General features: G+C 48.6%; 1 protein-coding gene across 1 annotated transcript; it reads right to left on the bottom strand.

The window, feature by feature from the left end:
• On the bottom strand, positions 1 to 8,705 carry LOC108571229. The gene is made up of 9 exons (XM_017933229.1): positions 7,095 to 8,705; positions 6,587 to 6,773; positions 2,667 to 2,839; positions 2,489 to 2,551; positions 2,265 to 2,392; positions 1,827 to 2,192; positions 866 to 1,209; positions 521 to 787; positions 1 to 443 (listed from the first exon to the last, which is right to left on the bottom strand). The coding sequence occupies exons 1-9, from the start codon at positions 8,703 to 8,705 to the stop codon at positions 1 to 3; spliced, it is 3,582 nt and encodes a 1,193-aa protein (XP_017788718.1).
• Between the last annotated feature and the right edge of the window lie 2,300 nt (positions 8,706 to 11,005).

Raw genomic sequence — 11,005 nt, 5'->3', positions numbered from 1 at the left:
TCACACGTTCACCGGTCGAACATTATCATCCGACTGTTGCTGCTCACCACTCTGCCAGCCTGAATCTAACGTTGTAGAATCACTCAAGCAACACTGAGGAGTTTCCTCTTCCTGGCTGCTTCTGTAGTCCCTGTAATCTCTCTCTCTTCCCCTCTCAGTCTCTTCCTCTCTGAAGTATCCCGAAGTCGCAGGACCTTCCTGGAGTTGCTCGTCGTCCTTGGACGTGTAATAAGAGTATCGACCTTGTTGAATCACCTCGTACTGAGCATCGGGCGCTAGAAATGGTCCTCTGGCGCTTCTCGGTTCGTCGCTGTTCGCGTAATTGTCCGACGGTATGTCTCCGCCGTCCGATGGCAACGGCAGAGGCATTCTCGATCGTTTCGAGAGTTGTCGTTTGCCTAGACGAGCTGCTAAGTAGTCAACACCTTCCGAGTGCTCTGCACCTGTGAACATTCGGACGAAAATTACTTATAGATTCTTTGCTAACTGTTGGATACCTTCTGCAAATATCGTTGCATACCTTCTTTCTCCACAGCTAAATCGTAGAAACTGCTCTCCGGTCCGCAGCAAGAGGACACGTCGCCGAAATATAGCTCACTTTCTGACTGTTTTGGTCCAGGATTGGCTTCCTGTTGAAATGCTCCATTTTCTACTCCTTTCAACGGTTTCCTAGTTCTTCTACCTTTCATCGTGCCCTCGTTTCCTCCCTCTGGATCTGTGCTGTTCGATATTTCTTCGGCGTTTTCGTAGTTATCGGAAGGACGTTTCGCGGGCCTCGCTCTGTGATCTGTGGTAGTATTGTTTAAACCTTGAGAAAGTTTTTCAATTAATTTTAATATTTAATACAGGGTGTTTCATTGCTCACCTTCGTTGTTCTCAAAGTTCTCTATTCTTTTCGTTATTCTGGGCCTTTGTTCTGTCACTTGTGGTCGCCTGGCAGGACTATTGGGATCGCTGTAAGGCGGTGGAGGACCCCACAGAGGCACCGGGGTCTCTAAGACACTGTAAGAAGCTGTGCTAGGAGTGTACGGTCCGTTTTGCGTGTTTAAAACAGAGTAAGGACCGCTGGACTGAGAATTAAGGACACTGTACGGTCCGTTCGTGTTTTCTACGTTGGCCTCGGTTTGCCTGGCCTGAGTGTGGAAGCCGTAATTCGAGTCAGGGCTCGGAGCTGGTCCTCTGGACCTCGACCAGGGCAGTCGCCATCTTCTGCAAGAAGAAAGAAATATTTTCCTCGAAGATACATACTAACGAGGAGACACGATCGCAGTTTTTGCCGAGACGAAGAAATCTCTCTTCTAAATGTCAGAACCGGAATGGAACGTGGCGAGCGCTTGATTAATGGGCATATATTAGCGAATCGGTGGATTATCGGAATCGAACGTGTCCTGGGTGGTATCCAGGGGATATATCATAGTTGCCTTGTTTACGAGTTTATTGCACCCCGGTGGAGATATTCGTGACACTCGTGAATGAAATCTATTGAATATGTATCGTTACGCTCGCTAAAGCGAATGCACATTTGAATTGCATCGATAATTTCTCAATGAAGCTCATCGGGGACCGCTGGTCCCGGTATTGAATTTGTAACGATGCAATAACGTTGCTCGTGATGCGCCTAGCTATTATGCAACTTTTACGGAGACCGTCAATAAACTACGTTGAATCTCGTGCCGCGGCGTCATCCGTTAAATTGACATTGGTGCAATAAAACGGTCGCGTACTCAAGGTTGAATCGATTGAAATTTCCAAAATGGGACAACTCCGAACCAAGTGAAAACTTTCGATCCCTCGAATTTTTCGTACCTTTTCCCGATATTATTTACCTGGATGGAGCCAAGTCGGGATTCGGCGTGTACAAATTCCCCGGTGTCTGCGCCCACCACGGGCTAGCACCACCGCAGTCGTTGCAACATCCGCAGGAACCAGTCGCTGGTCCCACGGTTCCTCCCTGGCCGTAAAGAGACCTGCATCTCAGCTCCAACTGCTCCCAGTACATCTTCTTCCTCTCGTGACTCAACAACTGGTACACCAGCATGCAGGAGAATATGCAAGCCAAGATTCCAGCGACCGAGACACCGAACAGAGCTCTCAGACAGGCGTGGAGGGCGCCGTGGACTGCTTCGCAGTGAGGTGTTCCTTCGAAGAGGACACCTGGATCTCCTTCCGGTGCTCCGTAACACGTGCACGACCTGGTATCGTAATTATCGAATTGAAAGTATCGATCTTGGCAGTGTGGATAAAAATAGTGCATCGATATGTACCTAGCTTTAGCGGTGTACACGCATTTTCGAAGACCTTGCAGCCGGGACATGTGTATGACTGTGGTGGTGACGGTGACTGACACGCATATCAACGCACATATCACGCCGACAGAGCCACAGACTTTCATCTGTAAAAAGGTTCGGAGTAGAGAGAGATAGAGTGTTTCTATTTGAAAGAAATGTATACCAGGGAGGATATTTGGACAAGATTACAAGGAACTTACCAAGAGTCCGTGTCTGTGTTTCCGCCTGGCGAGCAGCATCGTGTACAGACCCATTAAAATTAGCTGGAAAATAATAGGAAACGCGCAGGATTAATATGGTCCCTCGATGTCCTTTGTGGTATTATACGGTCTCGTTAGAGGGAGATTTGGTTGATAGATTCCGATCTTTGCCTCTTACCATTATGCCAGGAATGTAAGATGGTACAGTCTCAAAGAGAGCTAGGCTGGCCGTGTGGGCTGAAAGGACCGCGTGTACCGCCAAAAAGAGACTACCGACCGCAGCGCTCAACCCACCACAAAGGCAACAAAGGACAACGTACTTCTTGCAGCAACCACCTTCCCCCGTGTGGCCTGTAAAATTAAAATCGGTCACTGATAGCTGAGAAGCGATAGCAGGGTGGATTAAAAAACGGGGGAAATAGGAGTGTATCCGGAGGGGACACACTGTGTACCGTATACACTTTGAAAAACCTTTAACGAGAGAGAGAGGGAAAGACGACTCGAATGTTTCTCGAAGGCTTTTGAAAAAAAAAGGAAAAAAAAACACGGGAAGGTTAATATCTCGCGTCGTATCTTTCTCTATCGTCTCAAGGGATCTCTCTAAGATACACGAAATAGCTCCAAGGATATTTTCTCGGTGGTTAAAAACGCTGGAATCTTTTGTACTGTGTATATGTACGACTATATCGACCCTTTTCAGAAGAAAAAAAGAAAAAAAGAAAAGGTCCTGCACGACTTATTCCCATCGTGCTGGCTCCTTCTTTCACGGGATATAATGATTGTCCTTGCGTGAGAACCCGACAACGGGAGCCCTGATCTAAAACCACAATGAGAAACGTGCCGCGAGCGAAATTCTTCGAATCTTGCTTAGACGATGATTAGCCATCCTTCCTTCCTACCCCCTTAGAGATCAACTCTGATTCACCTTCTTTCTACAACGCTAACTAGACTTTAGTTGGTGGAAAAAAAAAGTATCAGCGATTGTTCGTCGATGATTAAACCAGAGCTGCCTCCGCCGTTCCGTTGAATCGCATACAATCATCCATTAATAATTCGAGCGATAATTTTCAACGATAAAGGGCATTATATTGAAATGCGACGGCGTACAAAATTGGCCTCTACACCGGTGTGTAATCGTACAAGTGGTATTTTTCGCAATAGGATGCCCGTGGGGTATATATCCCGTTCTCGATCATCCGGAGCTGAACTTTTGTTGTCAAAGCTCGCAATCGAGCCGCGCACGCTCTATTGGAAATTCCTCGAATGAATGTTGAGCGATGGAGAGAAGCGTCGACGGTATGTCGCTTCAAAGACAATGCCAGAATTCTCTCTATCTCTCGAGAGATCGAGAGAGCGTCGACAGAGCTGAACTTTTTAATCAGGTTTCCCCATTAATAAAGGAGGGTACTGTGCCTCTCTACGCACGAGCGAGTCGCGAGTTCGACGAACAACCGAAGAGATCGTCTTCTGTAATTAAAAATCTAATTATTTTTTTTACCTGTCGACGTTTCCGCGGTAATAAAGTGGTCAACGCAACGCAACCGTCCTTCTCCCCCCCCCTTTTTTTTTTACTTCTTTCGAGGGAAACTAGACCATTGTCGAACCTTTCGACAAACAGATCTTCGGCGAAAGAATGAATCGGAGAAGCGTTCCTTTTAAAAGACCCGATTCCTCCCTTTGGGAGAGGATTCTTTCTCGAAGAAGAAGCTCGGGGATTTCGTTGCCAATGACTCGAAAAGCGTTTTCCTCGACTTGAATGTGCGCAACCTTGCTTCAAGCTCGCGATAATCTCTATTGAAACCGTCAGGGGAGAACCGTTTTACCGGATACCTGGTTTTTCTGCTGAATGCAACCAAGATTTAGGATCGAATTGTCAGAGTGCACCTGTGCTACCTGAACCGGTATAGTTACGGTTTCGTATAGAAACGTAGCTTTCGGAGTAAGCCAAGCGAAACTGGCATTTAAATGCTCGCGCGTAAAGGAAAATATATATATTTCGAGGGTTAAAAAGGGAGATTTTCGTCGTAAAGCCGAACCTAGACTCTTTACAGTTGGAATAGCTTGGTGAGCAATATTTTCTCGCGAACGTAGAAACCTACTCGATTCGCGTCGATTTATCCACGATGAATTTTCGAAATTTTTTCCTCGAATCAACCGTGCGATACACCGTTAAACGTGTTTTATTAAGATGCCTGTCGATATCTATTTATACGGCAACCTTTTGTTGTCCACGTGACCTTCCCCGCCAATGTAACATATTTCTTTACAAGTAAAAATAGAACCGCGATAGAAAATGCATTCCTCGTGGTACGAAAGAAAAGCGGATTTAGAAAATCGGTAAAAGATACGTTGTATCGGAGGCGACTTAATGGAATAGCTAATAGCAGATTATGCGGGTATGCAGATCAGCGGCGGAGACAGAATGGGGTTGGCAGGGCTGATTGATAAATTAACAAGAAGGGTTAATCGGCATACCACAGGGGTGAGGGTAATGCGATCTCGGGAAGTGCGCGTGGTTTGCCGGATGTGGCAAGTGGGAATGCGAGTGTGCTGCAATTGTGAATGGATAACCGTGGTTATCCATCTCTATTTCCGTTCCTAGTCGACATCGCACTATCTGGAGCACTGGATATCCATCCATCTTCTTTGCTTCGACTCGCACGCTCGAGAGTCTACGTTCAAAGCCACACTTCCAAGATCTCGATCACACCACTGTTGTCCTTGTTAAGAAGTAACACGTGTCTCTCTCTCTCTCTCTCTCTCTCTCTTCACCGATGCTTCGTTTTCACTAAAAATTTCGGAACACTCTCGTTGCACAACAATCGATCACACCACTGTTGTCCTTGTTAAGAAGTAACACGTGTCTCTCTCTCTCTCTCTCTCTCTCTTCACCGATGCTTCGTTTTCACTAAAAATTTCGGAACACTCTCGTTGCACAACAATTTCGTCAACACATCGGGGAATTAGAATTGCTAAACACACCGGTCCCCGCGTTAACGAGGGAAACGAATAAATCGAAGGTGAAATTACACTCGCGAGATACGTATGCGCGTCACATGTGTCCTCACACAGGAAGTATCGTCTCTCTCTCTCTCTCTCAAGGTCGATTCTTAGTCGTCCACTCTCTCATTGATCGCTCTCCCTACGGTGAACGTCGAGATCGAAGAAGATCACGAACGAGATGTAAAAATGTCACGTCGACGTAAATTCTTCCCTCCGACCCGTCCAAGTTAGACGGTGCCAAACGAATGCTAGAGCACAACAACTCGAGGTGCACTCCACGAGATCTCTGTTGGCTCAGCACGCTGAGAGGTGTCCCACAGGTGGTGGTGGTTGGCGATTTCGGTTGGAAGCTCGAAGCTTAGGATTCGATTGTGAAGGCTTCCAAGATGGCATTCCTTCGCACGGCCATTCACCAAACGATTAGGATTAACGGTGGAGAGAGAGAGTAAAAGTATGGTCGGCTTGTTGTTCGATTCGTAACATTCTTCGACACGATGCTCCTGCTCCTCGGTTGCTGCGAGCATCGACTGGTCGATATACCGTGACGATTCGAGCGACTCGACGCGGTCGAGGGTTGAAATTCCACGGGGGTTGTTCCACGAGACGAACAGAACCGTTCGACGTTGCCTCTCGGCGTCGATAACGCGTGTCCGCTCTCGATAAGAGGGACGACACCGGTGCTGGGTTCTTGCTCTCGTCATCCTGCTGATACTGCAGACAGTCTGGATGATTCGTAGGGTGAAATGACTAAGGGTGGAGCTACCGGCTACCTTCTCTCTACCTTTCGTTTCATCCGAGTCGCAGGAAACACTGTCCGACTGCGTGACATGCTGGCTTTAAGTGGAGAATCAAGCGAGGGGATGGGAAGAGTGGTTGGTATGGAAGCGATATTGTATATCCGCCATTCAAATTGGCAGGCTAACGCGTAAGAGATATTGATTCGGTATTGAAACAGATACTCCCGCTCTCGAGCACTCGATTTTGTATTCGGCTATTCAATACGGCTGGTACTATCGCGAAGTTTTATTAGAGTAACGAGCAGGAAGGACGTTTTTACGTTTGGTAATACGAACTTAAGACGTAGGAAACACTTACATTGATCGACGGACGTTGTTTCGTATCGTCTGGTTGGCCTGGGAGGTGGACGAGGAGGAAGAGCTGGGGGTTGATGCGTTCTCGATGTCACTTCAACACCGCCGTCGCTTTCACCCTCTTGCCCTCTCTTGTTTCCTCCGGTTTGCACCACGTGACATTGACATTTGCTCTTGGAAGGAGCCGACACCTAAATGTCAAAAGTGGCTATTCTCGTGAGAAGTTTCCAGCCACTTTCAGAGGTTGTAAAGCAGCGATCTTATCGGGGTATATTCGTGAGGAAAAGCGGTTGCGTTGGCAATTTTCAACAATTAATTCGTGTTGACACCGCGCGCGCACCGTTGCCACGCCGATAAATTGTTTAACGAGCAGTGTCGTGGAACTCGAGCGAGCAAGCGGCTTGCGTCAACGAGCAAATACGCTAATGATTAACGACCGTTGTCCGCCGCAGACGTGTTTAGATTTCGGCGGAAACGCGCGTGGACGAGAAAATTGCGTCGAACGAGAATACCTGTATCGAATCGACTCCGATGAGAGACGTATTTTTGGTATCGCTGTTCTGCGGATGCTGGTGGCCGTGGCTGTGCATGTGCGCATGATGATGGCCGTGATGCTCGAGACTCGACGGGGCTCTGTCCCTTTGCCGGGAGTCCGGGTGGCTCGAATGCAACGAATGCACTTGTTGTAAATGATGATGATGATCGTGGACGTGATCCAAACGGCTGTGCGTCCGTGTATTGGCGTTCGACGAAGAAGACTCGCAGGATATGCCAGAGCTGACATGATGATGATTCACGCTAGAATGTCCGGTTAAACTTCCTGACGAACTGCCGTGATGATGGCCGGCCAACGGTGTAGTCGAGAGGCTGCTATTCGCGTTTACCACGTGTCGATGAACCGCAGGTGAGCCACCGTGATTTAACATGCTCGAATTGGAGGACGCTCCGCTCATCGCGCTCGACGTGCCGTGATGCTCGCTGGAGAATCCCGAATTCGAGGGATAATGACTGGTGAGGCCGGTGTTGCCGCCAAGACGGTGATGACTCGTCGGCGAAGTTGTTCTGTGTCCCATAGCGGTGGACGTAGGTATCGGATTAGGATGATGATGAGCGTTAGGATTGGCACTCGCACTTTGACTCGCGTGATTCGAATTAGAACCGGTCAGAGGAGCAGAATTCCCATGAACATGTGTAGTTAGGCTAGGCGGCAGGTTCGCATGATGGTGACCGGTGATTCCTTGCGGGCCGTGTGGATGATGCACGGTCGCCGGGCCGTGGTGATGGGTCACGTTCGTGGTCTTGGTGTTTCCGTGGTGATGATGAGTGTGTTGTCGCTGGTGTTGCTGAAATCCCATCAGTCCTTCTCCGACGTCCAAATTCGTGCTGCTTCGGAAATTGTCCGCGTGCTTGTGAACGTGCGCATGGGTATCGCCGTGGAAATGACCGTGTACGTTACGTTCCGCTGACGTCGGCTCGTGATGGTGCTGATAGGGATTCATGACTTGCTGAATATTCTTCAGCTTATCTTTGCTCGAACCGGCCTGTTTCTGCGATAACCCGGAATGATCCTCGACCAGCTGCTTCTCCGCCAGATCTTTCGCGGACGTCTCGAGTAACGCTGTGCTAGACTCTAACAAAGGACTAGGGCTGGAAGTTAGGCTGTGTTGGTTCTCCTGCAAGTTACCGGATTCCTGAACTCTTCGCGCAGCCTCGAAAGCCAAGTTTCGCGAAAGATCCAAGTTTCTCGGGCTGCACGAAAGATTGTGGCCGTGTCTGGCTAGAATCGCGCTTTGACCCTCGATCGATCTCGCACCAGGCGATAATCCACCCTGATGCTCCAATATATCCACGTTCCTGCTATTCTCCAAATTGATCTGCTGGTTCTCTTGATGAGACAGCGGACTTTCCAGCCTTCTTATCGGCTCGAAAGCGTTCTGAAGCGCTTCCAGACCCCTAGGGAGTTCTTGGCTGTTGGAAATTCTTGTACTTCCCACGCTTCTCTCCGGCCTGTCCCTCTGCGTCCTCATCGAGTCCATGCTACTCATCGCGGAGCACTGGCAAGGGTGTTGCTGCGGAGTTTCCGCAACGTCCAGATCGGTGGTCAATTGCGTCTGTTGGGACATTTTAATACCTGCGAAATAGAAAAGATGCCAACACGATTAATTATCGTTGAATCATCCTGACCGATTAAACCGTCTGTCGAAGGGGATCTTAGGAACGGACCGTGTCCATTTTCGCGATCGCGATCGATCAGTTGGCGGTTCGCGGGTCAGTCGTAGAGCATTTCTCACGTCTCGTCGAGAGGCGATTCGTTTCCATGCCGTTGCCGCCGCCTCGTTGAACTTGATAAATCGTTTTAGATTACAAAACAGCGGGAGTCAGCGTGAGCGGTTCTGCACGTACACGCGTCGAAATAAAAGGGGTACTCTGATTTTCGCAAATATCCGGCTGGTTGGAAATATCTGTCGATGATCTATGGGGAACGATGGACTAACGAATCTTCCAATTACGACACAACCTTAGGGATCGTGCTAACTGCGGATATCGCATCCGTTCCGGACGCGGAAAACTTTCGCAGCCTATTAGCTCCTTCCGTCGTTAAAACTTCCCGAATAGCCTTCGACCAACTTATATAAATACCTCCGTGAATATTAGACGATTCTTCTCTCTCGAGTTGTGAAGAGTGGCTTTCACGGTCCAAGCATTGTACTTGGTCGGAAAAGAATTCCTATCCCTACAACTCCGTATTATCTTGTTAAGAAATTCTTACGAATACCCGATAATAAGTTGCCGGCCGGAGACTATCGTTCTATCACGTTCGCGGCAAGTCAATTAACGACGCATCGTGTAGGTACAAGTTGTACCAAAGGAAAAGAAAAGTTGCGTGTGTCGCGTGGCATACAGGTTTCATCGATCAACTAGCTGCATCAGCGTCGCGATCACTACCGATAGATGCATTTAACGTGGTACCGTAACTTCGCTATACATCTTAACCACGTTTTTCATTCTCTCCGAACGAAGAAAGTAGAGAAGATTCCACACCATCTATCGAGCAACGAAAATTCTTCGCACGATTGTCAATTTCTTTCGATAAATCGAGAAAAGTGGCTCCGGTTGATTGATAATCTACGAGAAACTATCGCAGGTTCGTTGTTCCTGTTGGCCATTACCGCGGCGAAGGGTAACGGGCCGATTTACGGCTACTTTAAACGGAAATCTACTTAATCTAATGGCCCCTTTGCATTTCACCTGCAAAATCGATCACATCGGCCGGCTACCTTTAAGCACATTTGGTATCGGGCATCTAGTTACCGGGGACCAGTCCGTGGTAGTCCTCGTAAGTACACACAGCCGGTGGATACTCTCGGCCACTCACATTCCTCGTATCTCGTTATACGAGAGCGCAAAGGCTCTCTCGAAGGCCATGGTCAAGTTCGACGGCGTTGCTCGGACTGGCGGTTCAGTTTTTCTTCTCGTTCGACGATCTCTCGATCGAACGAAGAATGGGAATACTTGGCGGCACGTGGATTTAATTTCGTTCACCGCAGAAAACCCTTTCCTTCTCCTCTAGATGCTCGCCTCCTCTCCAGACGGTTCTCGTCGAATGCCTCGCGAACCGCGATGAAAAAGAAAAAGAAAACAATTTCTCGCGCTCTGCGCGTTTAGACGGGATCGTAAAACTGACGTAACGTTGCACCGAGGTGGATTCGTCGAAATACGACGTCGAAGGAAGGAGAGTATTCGGATAAGCTATCTGACCAGCTCGTTTTGCTACGAATACCGGTTTCACCGTGGCGAATAAATGGAACGCCTGTGTCAACAGCTTCAACCTCGCGACGAAATTCTGCGATACATAACCTATCCACCCAGATACGTATTAAAGGTTCCATGGCTCGTTATTCGACGGCAGCCGTGCTCGTACTACGGGACTATATGTACAGCGCAGCGTGAGAAAAATCACTCGGTAACCGAACACTCCCAGCTTCCAATAGATTCCTCGCGATAACCCATACTCTTGGATCGATTGGTTCTCCCTGGACGCGAAAGTACATCACGAAAACGGCATCCATCGCGTGTATCCGTATTAAGAAGATAGTTGGTGGCTCACCTGCGCGATCGAATATTCAAGTGCTCCCGTCTGCCGGATCCTCTCAATCACTGTCTCCCGGTGACGCTCCTTCCGCATGCCCGACGATCGGAGCACGGATCTGAACACGAGGCGAGAGTCTATTTTCGTGACGGACACTCTGTTCCTTGGTCTTCCCACTGGAATACCACAGCACCACGCCAGGCGTGTGCATTTTCGAAACGTCGTAGCGCGCGTATCTGGCGCCAAAAAAGACTATTGTACCCGCACAATCACTCTCAAATTATGCACCACTCTGTGTGTAGAAGAACACCGATCTCTCCCCCCCCCTCTCTC

The sequence above is a fragment of the Habropoda laboriosa genome, unplaced genomic scaffold (genome assembly GCF_001263275.1).
Source record: "Habropoda laboriosa isolate 0110345459 unplaced genomic scaffold, ASM126327v1 scaffold57, whole genome shotgun sequence".
NCBI classification, from domain to species: Eukaryota; Metazoa; Arthropoda; class Insecta; order Hymenoptera; family Apidae; genus Habropoda; species Habropoda laboriosa.
This window is presented reverse-complemented; position numbering and strand designations above follow the sequence as displayed.